The sequence below is a fragment of the Dipodomys merriami genome, unplaced genomic scaffold, assembly GCF_024711535.1.
Source record: "Dipodomys merriami isolate MVZ:Mamm:240054 unplaced genomic scaffold, mDipMer1.0.p SCAF_122, whole genome shotgun sequence".
Lineage (NCBI taxonomy): Eukaryota > Metazoa > Chordata > Mammalia > Rodentia > Heteromyidae > Dipodomys > Dipodomys merriami.
In genome coordinates, this window is record NW_027202516.1 from 1,079,244 (window position 1) to 1,094,679 (window position 15,436).

Consider the following 15,436-nt stretch of genomic DNA (forward strand, 5'->3'; position numbering starts at 1 on the left):
GGGCGCCCGGGGAGCCGCGCCGCCCGCCGCGCGCCGCCCGCACCATGATCGCCGCGGCTTTCCTGGTGCTGCTGCGCCCCTACAGCGTCCAGTGCGCGCTCTTCCTGCTGCTGCTGCTGCTCGGCACCGTCGCCACCATCGTCTTCTTCTGCTGCTGGCACCGCCGGTTGCAGAAGGGGAGGCACCCGATGCGGACGGTCCTCTCGGGCCGCGCGCGGAGCCGAGGTGGGTGAGCCCGGGCGGGCGCGGGGACCGGGCCGGGGAGAGGCGGCGCGCGCCCCGCAGCCCGCCGCGCGCCCCTCCGGCGGGGTTCCTGGCGCCGCTCCGCCTCGCGCCTCCCTCCACCCCTCCATCCCCTCACCCCTCCATCCCCTCACCCCTCCACCGCCTCACCCCTCCATCTCTCCATCTCCTCACCCCTCCATCCCTCCATCTCCTCACCCCTCCATCCCTCCATCCCCTCACCCCTCTACCGCCTCACCCCTCCATCTCTCCATCTCCTCACCCCTCCATCCCTCCATCTCCTCACCCCTCCATCCCCTCACCCCTCCATCCCTCCATCTCCTCACCCCTCCATCCCTCCATCTCCTCACCCCTCCATCCCTCCATCTCCTCACCCCTCCATCCCCTCACCCCTCCATCCCTCCATCTCCTCACCCCTCCATCCCTCCATCTCCTCACCCCTCCATCCCTCCATCTCCTCACCCCTCCATCCCTCCATCTCCTCACCCCTCCATCCCTCCATCCCCTCACCCCTCCATCCCTCCATCTCCTCACCCCTCCATCCCTCCATCTCCTCACCTCTCCATCCCCTCACCCCTCCATCTCTTCACCCCTCCATCCCTCCATCTCCTCACCCCTCCATCTCTTCACCCCTCCATCCCTCCATCTCCTCACCTCTCCATCTCCTCACCCCTCCACCCCTCCATCTCTTCACCCCTCCATCCCCCATCTCTTCACCCCTCCAGCCCTCCATCTCCTCACCCCTCCATCTCCTCACCCCTCCATCCCCTCACCCCTCCATCCCTCCATCTCCTCATCCCTCCATCTCCTCACCCCTCCATCTCCTCACCCCTCCATCCCCTCACCCCTCCATCCCTCCATCCCCTCACCCCTCCATCCCTTCATCCCCTCACCCCTCCATCCCTCCATCTCTTCCCCCCTCCATCTCCCCATTCCTCTCCCAGTCCCGCGCTCTCCGCCCCTAATTGGCGCCTCGGGTTAACAGTCAGGCGGGCAGATTTCGGGGTTCTCCAACTCCCCCAGAACTTTCCCGGGAACTTCTCGCTGGGACCTCACGGCGGGGAGGGGGAGGGTGTTACGTCCCCGCGCCCCGCACGTCCCTGGCCCTGGGCCCGCACCCCCTCCACGGGCCCGCACGCCCTTCGGGCGGCCGGCTGAGCCCTCCCCTCTCTCCACAGATGCCGTCCTGAGGTCGCACCACTTCCGATCCGAGGTAATTTTCCGCGTGCGCGGTCAAGGTCAGAAGCTCAGGGTTCTGGGGGGACCGGGCCTCGGTGCCCACGGCCCCGGACTCGGGGCGTCCCGCGCGGCTCGGCCCCGGTCTCCCCGCTCCCGCCGGGCCGCGGGCCCCGGAGGCGCAGCCGGGCATCGGTCCGCCCTTGCGCGGCCAGGGAGGGACGGGGCTCGGGCCGGGCCTTCCACTGCGGGCGGGCGCTTTCTGCGCCTCCCGAATGCTCCGAGCGCTTCGCGGGCTGACCGGCCGAGAGGGGGCGCGGGGACCCGGCCGCCCAGGGCAGGGGACCCGGGCACTGTGACTCGGTGCTACAGCTGGGCCTGAGCCCGGAGAACAGAGCAAAACACAACCGAGCTGGCAGGTGCACCCCGCCCAGTGCCCCCGCCCTGTGCCTCCTGCTCAGGGCCCCCCGCCCTGTGCCTCCTGCCCAGGGCTCCCCGCACAGTGCGCCCTGCCCAGGGCTCCCCGCACAGTGCGCCCTGCCCAGTGCCCCCGCACAGTGCGCCCTGCCCAGGGCTCCCCGCACAGTGCGCCCTGCCCAGGGCTCCCCGCACAGTGCGCCCTGCCCAGGGCTCCCCGCACAGTGCACCCTGCCCAGTGCCCCCGCCCTGTGCCTCCTGCCCAGGGCTCCCCGCACAGTGCACCCTGCCCAGTGCCCCCGCCCTGTGCCTCCTGCCCAGGGCTCCCCGCACAGTGCGCCCTGCCCAGGGCTCCCCGCACAGTGCGCCCTGCCCAGTACCCCCGCCCTGTGCCTCCTGCCCAGGGCTCCCCGCACAGTGCGCCCTGCCCAGGGCTCCCCACACAGTGCGCCCTGCCCAGGGCTCCCCGCACAGTGTGCCCTGCCCAGGGCTCCCCCCACAGTGCACCCTGCCCAGGGCTCCCCACCCCCGCGGCTCGCTGCCCCCACCTTCCCGCAGCCAGGCTCACGGGTGCTCTGGGCTCTGACCCCGCGGTCCTGAGCCTGGGCAGGGTGCCCCACCGACCGCTCCCCGGACACAACAGGATTACAAAGCCGCGCAGCTGGCCCCAGTGTGGCCAGCAGGAGATCCCCAGAGGTCACCCCTCGCAGCCAGAAGCCCCGTTTCCGGCTGAGGAAAGCCCTCGGCGCCGTGATCCTCAGTCTTGCTGTCTGTAAAACAGGGACAGGGACTGTGGGGGACACTACAGGGAATTCTGCGAAAAAGAAGGAAGAGGGCAGAGGCGGTGCTCAGAACTTAATTGAGCTTAAGCTGGGTAAGAGTGAGGACACCGGCGTGAATGTTCAGGTCTCTGGGAGATCAGCCCCCCTTTGTTGTAGAGGACATGAACGGGCTCCATCATGTCTGATGGGCTAGATTCATGTAGATGTGATGAAGAAGTAAATCGCAGAGGGATCAGAACAGCCAGGTTTGGCTTTGAAAATGGGTTCGCTGACCTTTGCACAGAAATAAGAGTCAGAACCCTGCTGTGCACTTTCTTGGGGGCCTCAGGCTACTCAGCTGAATCACTCAGGAAGCTAGGGCTTTGACGCAATCACTCATTTCTCAACTAAAAGTTTGCCCTGGGGCTGGAGGCGTGGCTCAAGTGGTAACTGGTTAGAGCTAGAGCCTAAATTCAAACCACAGTACTGCCAAAGGAAAACAGTTTATCCTGAGTTGTGTTCCGTTAGGAAAGCTGAGGGCAGCTGTTTAATCAACTCCTGATGTGCAGAAGCACATTTGTGAGCTTTGTGAGAGCAGGGATGTCTCTGGTGTAGCTGTCTCCCTCTCCCTGGCTGGGCCGGGCCTGGTGATTCCTATCTAGTAGGTTTATAGTAAATATTTGCTGAAGAAACGGAATCCATCTCTTCTTTTGTGGCTTGAACCCAGGGCCTGGGTACTGTCCCTGAGCTGCTTTGTGCTCAAGGCTAGCACTCTACCACTTGAGCCATAGTGCCACTTCTGGCTTCTTCTTTTTTTTTTTTTTCCCTTGGGGCTTGAGCTCTGGGCCTGGGCGCTGTCCCTCAAGTCTTCAGCTCAAGGCTTGTGCTCTACCACTTCTGGTTTTCTGGTGGTTAATTGGAGATAAGAGTCTCAGGGACTTTCCTGCCAGGGCTGGCTTTGAACTGTGATCCTCAGGTCTCAGCTTCCCAAAGAGCTAGGATGACAAGCCTGAGCCTCTAGTGCTTGGCTCAGATTCCACCTTTTGACAGCCCAAAGAGAACCTAGAGTTGGGCAGAAAATCAAAAGCATGTTCTCAGAACGTTGTCCAGAATTCAGCATTTGCAGGGCCTCAGTTATTGTTTGATTCTCCCAGGCTTTAAAAGTTGTTCTAGAGTCTGTACTAAATGTTAAGTCATTGATTATAAAATAGGTTCAATTAAATTTTTTTTTCCTGAAGAAATTAGATGTGACATTACCTCAGTTTGTTGATGAGCTCATATCAGCTGGTCCCTTTGATAAAAGACTCAGCAGATGTTATTTTCTAAGTGAAAATTCAGGAACTGTGTTGTCTAAGAATGTCATGTTTCATCATTGCTTTGCAGACCACAAACAGCATTTGCCCTGAAGGAAAACACAGGGATTTTTTCCCCCCCTCTTCTCGTCTTCTATCAAAATGCCATTTCTTATAAGACTGTCTGCTCAAAAGATACTTCTACATTTACTTGGATTCTGGCACACTTAAAAGATTAGAATTTCAGTGGCACACTGCATCTTCCTGCAGTTGCTTCTTAGTAGTGGCTGCTGGAAAATAATAATGATCAGAGAAAACGTTTTGATTCTCTGTTCCTCATTCCAGTTTCAGTAAGTAATCTGCTTTCAGCCTTTCTGTCATGGTTAAATGAAGACAATCAGTTTAGGGGCTGCTGACAGTCTGCAATGTGAAAGAGCTTCAGGGAAAACCCTTGCACAGATGAAGAAGTGGGGTGAGCACTTTGCTGCTCTCTCTACCTGGCAGTCGGTGGGGTTTCTGCTACCCACACAGCCAGGAAGGAGTCCAGGTGGGGGGAATGTCAGTTCCCATCCAGGTCCTCAGAGAAATCCAGGTCACTAGAGGAGTACTTCTCGGAGGGAAAAGCCACGGTCTCTGTGTGGCTCATCTGGCCTCGGGGGAAGCTCCAGGGAAGGGAAAGCCTCCTCTCTTCATCTGAGGTGCTCCAGCCATTTCTCCTCTCTGTGTCTGATACACACATGGGGATTCAGAGTCTTTGTGAAGCCAGAGATGAGTGATATGCACATCTGTGTTTGCATCTGCAGTCAACAAACTATTTTCATATACTTTCCAACATATCCTTGCTGGCTTTTAGTTCTCTGCATTCTAAAAGTGGCACGTGAGAGAGAATTATTAATCTATCTAGCAAAGCCTGTACAGTGCAACTTAATTCCAGAAATCAGCACATAAAAAGACCCAGTTAGATAGAACTATGTCTTTGATTTAAAAAAATTGTTCAGCTGGTTTTGTTCTTGCTTGTTGTGTGTGTTGGTCTAGACAGCAAATAGAGAGGAGTGATTTCACCTGGATGTAGCACAGTCCAGACACCAAGGGCTGGCTCTGGTTTCTGCGTCCTCCAGAGGGTCTGCCCACGCCGCTGTGACTCTAAACAACGGTGAACTGTTCACTCCCACAGGTGACAGCCCTGAATCGAAGGAGATTCTAGAAAGTGATAAGGGCTGCCATTAGATGACAAGTAAGAAAGAGTCTTGGTAGTCCTTCCCTGAATAAAGAGCATGAGAAGGCCTTGGAGATGCAGGGGGGGCGGAGTGAACCGGTAAGAGATCCCTGCTCTCTCGAGGGGGGGGCCCCACCGGAGCCAGTGTTTGCCCTGCCAGGCCTTGAGCGCAAAGTTACCCCTTGTTGCGGGAAAAGGCGTGAGAGCATTAGCTCCAGCTAAGCAGTTCCTGAAGAGCCCGCACCAAGGTGAGGGGCTGAGCAAGGCAGATGAGCCCCTGACTTCCCTTGTCTGTGTCTTTGGTGCTTAAAGGAGTCACTCAGGCGCATAGAGAAACACGCTTAGCCTTCTCAGTGAAAGGGAAGCGTCCAGTCGAGTGAGTTTTAAGGGGCATTTCTCATAGTGGACTTGACAAACGTGTCGAGTTTGTCCTTTGGCGTCCTCCTGTGCTAGTGTCTCCCTGGCGCCAGCCTGGAGCAGGGCAGCCGCCTTTCACATCTTCTCTCTGAATTCACATTTCCCCAAGAATGACCCAGGACAACACGTGGTACCCGGAACCAGGTAGTTCCCATGTACCAGTTAAAAAAAGGTATAGCATCTAATGTAGTAGGGTAGGAGGAGGATGGTTTACTATTAAGCTTCTTCTTCTTCTTCTTCTTCTTCTTTTTTTAGGTCCTGGCTTAAACTCTGGGCTTATGCTCTGTCCCTGAGCTTTTTTTTTTTGCCCATAGTGAATGTTCTACCACTTGAGCCACGGCACACTTCTGGATTTTTTTGAGTAGTTTATTGAGATACGAGTCTCATGGACTTCCTGCCCTGGCTGCCAGTCTCCTGAGCAGCTAGGATGACAGGCGAGAGCCACCAGCACCCAGCTAATTAAGCTATTCTTATAACTAGATTCTCTTTTTTAAAGAAGGTTTTATTTTCTGTAAGTAGTTGTACAAAGGAGTTACCCTTCAACAAAGTAGGTTACAGCAGTGCATTTTAATCCATCTGACCTCCTTCATCATTTGTCCACCCTTCCCAACCCAACTAGGTTATCTGTATCAATCATATTTTTCTGGAGTCAAATTCTAGGTCTAGAATAATAAGCGCTCAGTAGCAGCTGCTCACAACGTAGTGTCCTCCGTCCGGTGTCACCCTGGTATTTTCAAAGTAAACACATTATATTTTACGTGGTCCTGTCGCTGCACACCAGGCTGGCCGGGGGCTGAGACTCCATCCCCGCCCTTGGCCGTGACTGACAGGTCACCCAGGCCGGAGCTGGGATTTCATAGCTCTGGTTCTGTTACTGTAACTGAATGGCTTTCCTGACGCCGGCCCTGAGTCGGGGGGGGGGGGGCGGGGGGGGTGTAATCAGCGCCCCGGAGCCTGTGTGTGAGGCCAGTACACAGCCTGTGCACAAAGCTGATCTTTTTTTTTTCTTACAAGATTCACTACTGTCACATAAATGACCCTGACCATGGCTGAAAGAAAAAGAAGGAGGGCTGGGAAGGTGGCTCAGTGGTAGAGCGCTTGCCTTGCACGCTCTACCACTGAGCCACCTTCCCAGCCCAAAGAATTGGTTTTGATAATAACTCTGCTGGGGGGGGGAGAGGCGGGGGGGGGGGAGGCGGGGGGGGGGGAGGCCCTGGAGCCTGGGAGGAAGGGCAAAGTGTCAGTGTAAGGACCAGAAGGGTCTGGAAGCTGCAGGATCAGTGTAAGGACCTGAATAGAAGGATCTGGAAGCTGAAGTGTCAGTGTGAGCACCACAGTAAGGAATGTGGAGCACTGCCAGGTGCCAGTGTCTCACACCTGTAATCCATCTACTCAGAGGATTCGGGTTTGAAACCAGCCCAGGTAGACAAATCTGAGAGAACTTTATCTCCAGTTAACCAGGAAAAAGCCAGGAGTGGAAGGCCAGCTGGGCAGGAAAAAAACCAAATGAGCCAGAGGCCCTGATTTCCAGCCCCCAAACTTGAACAAAAGAAATCTGGAATGTTCCCTGTCTCTCTGAGCGCCCTCTCCCCATCTCTGTCCCCCAGCGTGGACTCCAAGCATGTGTCTCCCCACTTCCCATTACTGTGAACCTCTGAAAGGCTCAGGTTTCCGCGGGCTTGTGTGAGAGTCTCTGTCTGTGGGCACAGCCCCGTGGGCAGCCCCTGGGGTGCACAGCCACCCTGGCTTAGATGGGAAGTGGAGGAGGGCCCTGGGAAGAGACCAGCATCCCGTGGTCCTCCATGCCCACAGAGGCCCCCCCCTCCCAGCTTCTTCAGCTTCCACTTCCTCCCAGGGCACCATGCTAACAGGCCCACCCTGCGGACCCACATGATAGACCTCCCATGGCTGGATTCAGTCCTGGACTTCAGCCCATCAGTGACTGCTGGTTGTGTGTCCCTTGCTCCGCTCAGTGTCGACCTTTAGAGCACGGGTTGTTCTCCGCTTGCTCAAGTCGTGCGTTATTACACAGAGACCCTCAGATGCCGGTCCGTTGCCTTCCTCGTGCCCAGGAAGGCTGTCTGGATGGGGCAGATATGCAGAGGTCACCCACTGTGTTGCCAGGCAGTCATTGCTATATCCATTAGCTTCTGTTTTGTAAAAAACCTGCTAAGACTTGGTGCTCAAGACATTAGCCCTTGAGTTCCCCAGCGCCCAGACACTTGAGTGAGGAACTCACCCTGGGTGTCGCCTCGTTACTGGACAGGCAGGGGTTGCTGTCTTCTAAGCGTTTCCTCTGGCTGGGCGTCTTTCCTCGTATGTCCTCTCCTTCAACAACTCGACCAAGGTCATGGGCTCCCAGAGCTGAGATGCAAAGCCCAGGCTTCCTGCTTGCCTGCGGAGTCAGCACCCGCTCAGCTCTGCGCTCTTGCGGCAGGGTTATTGTCTGCTAACCCGTGAGCTTGCTCTTCGGGCTTGGGCACGGTGGCGGTTACCTCCTGCAGGCAAGGAGCACCTCAAAGGGAATCAGTGGCTGTCTTCAAAAAATGAAATTGTCAGCTGGCACCAGAGGCTCATGCCTATAATCTTAGCCACTCAGGAGGATCGCGGTTCACAGCCAGCCCAGCCAGGAAAGTGTGTGACTCCTAATCGCTAAGAACTACCCAAGAAGTAGAAGTGTGGCCCAAGTGGTAGAACTCTAGCCATGAGCTAAAAGCAGCTCAGGGACAGTGCCAAGGCCCTGGTTCAGGCCTCAAGACTAGCACACACATTAAAAAAAAAAAAAAAATCTCACCAGGCGCTGCTGGCTCTTGCCTATAATCCTAACGACTCAGGAGGCTGAGATCTGAGGATCACGGTTCAAAGCCAGCCCAGGCAGGAAAGTGTATGAGACTCTTATCTCCAAGAAGCCACTAGAAAACCGGAGGTGGCGCTAGGGCTTATGTGGTTGGCTTACGTGGTAGAGCTGAAGAGCTGAGGGGCAGCGCCCAAGCCCAGAGTTCAAGCCCCACAATGGACAAAAATTAAAAAAAAATCTCTAAATCACTTTTTTTTTGAAAATCTTTAAAAATTGAATTTCTATTCCTTAATTTCTTTTTGATAGTGCCTTTTTTGAGCACGTTTTGTAGTGGACAATTCTGAGTTAGCAAATACGAGGCCCAGGATTGTTCTACCACAGTACTATGCAACCTGTGTATCATTCGTGTCCTCTGCTGTCGACCTGTGGTTCCCACAGCTGTGGTCAGTACTGGACAGGTGGAACCCTGTCGCCCACCTTCTGATGAAGCTGTGGTCCGCTGTGCCCTCCCCAGTATGACAAAGTGGAGGCCTGCGGCTGAATTTAAGTCCCATTCCTACTTGTTTAGATCCCCTTAACGTATTAAAAACACCGGGCTATATGCTCAAATCATGAGCCATCCAGGGCCAGGGATTCATCCACACTGGTCAGCTACTGCTGTCTACCCCATCTCTAGAAACCCTAGGAAAACAAGGGACTCAAGCAAGCCTTGAGCTGTTCTATGAGAAACTATGGCAACCAGTGCTGCAATTTAAGCTGAAGGAGTGTGTGGTGCTTAGAAGAGCAGAGCCACTGCCAGAGAAGGGATGCGCGTGTGAGAAATCCGCAAGGCAAAGAAACATGTTCTTTTCTGGTATATTTGGCAATGTTGATCTGTATTGCTCCAAGAAACAGTAGTTAATTTCCTGGGAATACATTTTTTTTTATCGGTCGAAAAATACAAGACCTAATAATTTTTATTTATTTATTTATTTATTGTCAGTTGTGGGGCTTGAACTCTGGTCTTGGGCGCTGTCCCTCAGCTCAGGGTAAGCGCTCTACCACTTGAGTCACAGCGCCACTTCTGGCCTTTTCTGTGTAGTGGTGCTGAGGAATCGAACCCAGAGCCTCATGCATGCGAGGCAAGCACTCTAACGCTGAGCCACCTTCCCAGCCCCCCTATACTTTTTTTTTTTTTTTTTGGTCCAGTCGTGGGGCCTGAACTCTGGGCCTGGGCGCTGCCCCTCAGCTCTTCAGCTCAAGGCTAGCGCTCTACCACTTGAGCCACAGTGCCACTTCTGGCTTTTTTCTTTTTTCTTATGTGGTGCTGAGGAATCGAACCCAGGGCCTCAGGCATGCAAGGCAAGCGCTCTACCACTGAGCTACCTTCCCAATCCCCCCCCCCATACTTTTTTAAAGATTAACACTGAAAAGCATTTGTGTTTCCTCGGTGCAGGGGGTGGGCCTTAGGGAGGAGCTGACACTGGGCGACCTTCCCACTTTGAGGATGGAGGTGGTGTGCGTGTGTGATGCACTTTGAGGATGGAGGTGGTGTGCGTGTGTGATGCACTTTTTGTCTGTTTCTCTGTATATGCATCTGCATGTGTGTACCCACATGCACATCTACATAAACTCTTTAGGAAAGCTCATGTGTGTATGGATTGACACATGCAGACAGGACTCCTCTTTTGAGCTGACGCTTTTAAAGCAGCTTCTGAAAATGTCTGAGGTCAGAGCATACCAATAAGCACTTTATTATTGTTAGCTTTCCCAATTAAAAAAAAAGCACTCAATGGAAAAAAGTAAGAGTTGTCACTTTTCTTGGGGTGAAATAGGTGTTATGCCAACAACCCCCAGTGATGGGCAGATTCTGTTGCCCACCACCTATTTTTTTGACCAGGGAACATTTGAGTTTATGCCTATTGTGTTAGTATCCCAGTTTATTGGTATTTCTGTTCAATCTTCAAAAATGCCTTTGTTTGGAGCATAAATACATAGTCACCTGGTGAGGGGGTAGAACCATGAGTAGCAGCTAGTAAAATGAAAAGCGAGTAGTGCCAAATGGGAAAGCTCCTAGAGCTAGAGGCAGCACAGACACTGGCTCTTCTGGCGTGCTGTCTGGAGTTACAGGCCTGGCTTCGGTTTACCGGCGCTGTGGGTGAGCCCGCTGTAATCAGATCCTGCTCTAGGGCATCCTGTTGCTCTGGAATGAGAGCATCTTTTCTCATAGCCTTGAGGCATGCAGGCCCCGACCCAAGGGGCCAGCTGTTCCTTCCCCTCGGTCTTTGTGCCCTTCCTTCGGCCTGCGCTCTACTTTCTTTTCTTTTTGTCCAGGAGCCTTCCAAGCTAGCTCTGCCGCTCTTTGAAGACTGGTACTTCAGTGCATCTGCTTCTGGGTGTCTGTCCTAATCTGCTTGTCAGCTGGTCCTTTCCCAGGGTGGTCTTAGAATGGCAGTTTCACAGTAAAGTGTGGGTCCCCATGCTTCTCTTCTGAGATCACTCTATCTGGTATTTCTTTTTAAAAAAACTAATTACTTGACCAATTAGCTAATTGACTTATTCCTTGTCCTCATTCTCAAGTGAATGAAGCTGAAACTCTGACACTTTGCCGTTTGCACGGTTGCCAGTGCTGAGAGTCTGTGGACTTTGCCCAGTTCTCTGACTTGCTCCTCTCCAAAGAATTTATGCAAAATATTATGCAAAGCACTTTATTTAAAAATCTGCTTCAGACTCTTTGCGTACGATGTTTTCAATACATGCACACACAGACACAGATAGCCAGACGGACAGGAATCCCTAGCTTGCACCTAGGATACTCTTAAACAAAGTGTCCATTAGTAGGACAATGCAGTAGTTCCACTGATGCGTACAGTGTATTTTGAACCAGTTTCACCCCGTGTTACAGTCCCTAGCCCTCCTCCTCTTCCTCACTTCCTCACCATAGCAATGAACATCGCCACTCCATCCCCCTTGCCTCTCAATATTCCCTTAGCGCTTCTAGATCTCACTGAGTGGGGCAGCCGGCTCAGGGTTTACACATCTGCCTTCCAAAGGCAGCTACCGGGTGATTTCTCTTGCTTGCATAGCCTGTGTGCTGTTTCTTCATGGAGTCTGTATTTCATGTTTCTTGACTATTTGATGTTGGTAGATACTTTTTTGTTAGATAAATTAATTGTATACAGGGCCTTCAATATGAAACATCTTTATTCCTATAATGTACTTTCTTAACCAACACTCTCTCCTTACCCTCTCTTAACAGCTCTTAGTGGGTTTCATTATGCTATTTTCACATTTATTTATTTATTCATTTATTTATTTTGGTCGGTTGTGGGGCTTGAACTCTGGACCTGAGCACTGTCCTTCAGCTCTTCAGCTCAAGGCTAGTGTTCTACCACTTGAGCTATGGTGCCACTTCTGGTTTTCTGGTGGTTTATTGAAGATAAGAGTCTCATGGACTTTCCTGCCCGGGCTGGCTTTGAACCGTGATCCTCAGATTTCAGCCTCCTGAGCAGCTAGGATGACAGGCGTGAGCCACTGGCACCTGGCTTTTTCACATTTATATACAGCATATTTTGTTGATGTTGAGTGTTAGAACCAGGTTAAATTAAGCAGATAGGGTATTAATTAGACTAAAGAAGGAGGAGATTGAACTGGACAAACATTGGGTCAATATTTGATGAGAGGCTGGCTGGGCGTACGTGGGGGAGGAGGGCGTGCTCTGTCAACAGGCATGCTGAGGAAGCACCCGAGGCTGCAGTCTGGCTCTGCCATTTTCTCATCTTCCTCTGTCCCTGCCTCTTCTCCCACTTGGTGTCTGTGCCAGCCCTCACCTGGGCCCGCCCTGTGCCTCGCGGCCCCTGAGTCCCTAAAATATTACCTGGTTTCTTCCCTGAACATCTATCTACCTCCAACTCCAGTCATCCGTTTCCATACAAAAGAATGTGACTTGGGACACAGACAGCCTCTGGTTCAGGAGCTGCAGATTCACCAACCGTGCTCAAACGTATTTGGAAAAGAGAATTGTGTTTTCAGTGAGTGTGTTAAACCGTGTTCCTTGTCATTATCCCCAAATGCTGGAGGAGAACAAGTGTCACATGGCATTTGCATTGTCCTCAGGTGTCACCAAGGGTCATGCGGTGACTCAGCGTCTGGGGGAGGGTGTGCACACGTTAATGCAAATCTGCCGCCCTTCATGATGGACTTGAAGGTGCTGGGGACCTCAGTACCCAAGGGGCTGCCAGTGGCTTCCTGGAACCAGTTGTCCTAGGGTACAGAGGGCGGCCATACTCAGGCATGCTCACTTGCATCTAACCCAGTCCAGGTTGCTCGCCAGTCAGTATGGAGGCAGCAGGAAGTGTCTGAAGTTTGAGTTCCTCAGCAGAGGGAGATGTTTTGGTGTTTGGTCTCTGACTGTGTGTGGCCTCCCCTTTCGTGTAATACCTTAATCTGGGCCTCGCCGGCTTTCCTGCCAAGATTTTGGATTGTGTCGTTCAACCATGACAGAAGAATATTTTGAGAGCTGCCCGTCTCAGGAATATTACTGTCTGTTTGGCAGTGTTGGTGCAATTATTTGAATATTTTACTGTAATTTGGTATCTTTCGTATATAAACCAATGAATATTGGAAAAATGACGGCTAATGTGGGTCATAAGGAAACTCAGACTCATACAGCAATTCACTTGAGACCAAGATGTAAAACAATCATCACGTGAGCCAAAAGGAGAAATTGTTAGTGTCAAGTGTTTCTTACTGAATTTAAGCCCACCTAGAGTCTTTTGTTTCACAGGGGGAAAAAAAAAAAAGCAAGGAACAGATGACACTTTGAAGCTGTCATTGAAAGCCATATACAAAAGGGGAGGTAAAGCCAGGTGCCTGTGGCTCACGCCTGTAATCCTAACTACTCAGGAGGCTGAGATCTGAGGACTGCAGTTCAAAGCCAGCCCTGGCAGGAAAGTCTGTGAGTCTCTTATCTCCAATTAATGACCAGAAACAGGAAGTGGTGCTGTGGCTCAGGTGGTAGAGCGCTTGCTGCCTTCAGCACTGAAGAGCTGAGGGACAGCGCCCAGGCTGAGTTCAAGCCCCGTCACCCAGGGGGTGGGGAGAAAGAAAAGAACCCCATAGTTTTTATATCTTCTATTTTAGTTTCTAGACCCAGAACTCTAAGGGTCTGGAGATTTCTGCGCACTCCCTGGTTTGGTACTTTCAAGGAAACCCGGGAACAGAAGAGGGGCAGTGGAAGTACTCGTGCGCTTCCTGAAAGCCTTGCCCTCCTCACTCTGCCTGGGTCTTGCTTTAGACCCTTTTGGCAGCTGGATTGTAGCAGATGCCTTGCTGTCCTGCTTCAGTGGACCCCAGGGTCACTGCTCCGCAAAGCCAGGGTGTGGCACAGCCCATAGGATCCCCAAGGGATAACACCAGAGGCTCTGCCCGCCTTCTCTGCCTCCCCAGCTATGACCTGCTCCACCCATCCAGAGCTACCTGATCAGAGAGGGCAGCTCCTTCTCCACCAGCGTCCAGGGAGCCCAGTCCCGGGAACTCAGCTGAAAAGAGGTGCTTCCTCATCAGACACCTAGATGAACACAGTCGAGAGTCAGTTAGAGACATCCCCCTGTGGGTCACTGTATTTTCCTTACCTGGCAGTGATGATTGTGCAGATAAGTTTGTAGTTCATTGTAGTTGTTTCCTTCCTTCCCTCTGTCTGTCCATCTTTGGGTAGGTCTTCATTTCATGAGAGTATTCTATACTTTGTATGCAATTAAAGAATGAATTTGGTTTGCTAATGTTTTCTTTGTCTTGGCTCTACATATGAGACCTCAGTAATGAAATTAGGGATTGAGAAAGAACATGGGAAAGCTGTGTTGTTTTCTGGTGGCATCTCTTCCCCATAGGGATTAAAGATTTAGTTTGGAAGCACTTGCTATTAGTGTTTATTTATTTGATTTTTTTTTTTTTTTTGTGGGGCCTGAACTCTGGGCCTGGGCGCTGTCCCTCAGTTCTTCAGCTCAAGGCTAGCGCTCTACCACTTGAGCCACAGCGCCACTTCCAGCTTTTTTCTTTTTGCTTATGTGGTGCTGAGGAATCGAACCCAGGGCCTCAGGCATGCAAGGCAAGCCCTCTACCACTGAGCCACCTTCCCAGCCCCTATTTGATTGATTTTGAAAAGGCCAAACATTTGTTCATATCATTATAAAATTAATCACTTTCTGATTCTTCATAATTTAGCAAGAAATCTCCTGGGTGGTTATTACTCCTAGTTTCTTCTGAATCCTTTCATAACGTATTTTTCTATATATGAAGTGTTATATATAAATAGAACGTTCTGTATTAGATATATCACTTCTCATATGGATAGACAAAACTACACGCACTCTTTGCATCTTGTTTTGTTCCCTTGGAGGACTTTCTATAGAGAGTGTCTGTGGCTTATAATTGAATAGTATTCTACTGAAAGGACGTAGTTTTGTTACTATCCCTCCAAACAACTGCTTCTGCTCAGCTCTGACGTGGGCCCTGGAGGGAGCTGGAGAGGCAGAAGGAGATGATAGGAACTCTTTTTCTCTCCCAGAGCTGGTGGGGCTCTCACCCTGCCTTGTCCAGCCTCAACATGCCCTCACAGGTACCAGGGCCCGGCGATCCCCTACAGGGGACCCCAAATCAGAAGCACTTACTCGGAGCCAGCGCCAGCCGAGCGTCCCTACAGGTCTCAACTTCCTTCCCTGCGCTTCTGCGTTCTTGTGACTCAGTTCTTAGGTCTTGTGCTTCTCCCCGTGGGTGGCGGCTGCATGCGTGCAGGGACCATTTCTGGTAGCTCTGGATCTGATTCCTCTGTGCGAGTCCTAGAGCATTTGCTCAAAAACCGCCTTTTGAAATCTCTTCCAGTGAGGTGCCTGGCATACTTCCGTTTCCCACAAGTGCCTTGTCCTGCCTGAGTACATCATTCTAATTTATTGACAGTTTTGGCCAGTATTGTTTGGTGATTTCCCCCAGTGTTTTGTGTACGGATCAACGGTGTATTTGTGCGGTGCATTTGGGTTTTGTCTTTAGGATGATGACTTTACTTGGCTTGGAAGAATGACACCAGTGCACGGGAAATGTGGAGCCCTGAGTCCAAACTCCTGTTACCTCACCCCACCCCACC

The 15,436-nt window shown here is 52.2% G+C and overlaps 1 protein-coding gene across 9 annotated transcripts in view; it reads left to right on the top strand.

Moving 5' to 3' along the window:
* Positions 1-40: 40 nt before the first annotated feature.
* Dst (dystonin) overlaps positions 41-15,436 on the top strand; it is a 311,344-nt gene continuing 295,948 nt past the window's right edge. For all 9 annotated transcript variants that reach the window (XM_070017230.1, XM_070017235.1, XM_070017233.1 and 6 more), the window contains exons 1-2: positions 41-225; positions 1,422-1,456. In XM_070017230.1, coding sequence (XP_069873331.1) covers positions 45-225; positions 1,422-1,456 — 216 coding nt within the window. In that variant the 5' untranslated portion in view covers positions 41-44. The remainder of the gene's footprint in view (positions 226-1,421; positions 1,457-15,436) is intronic.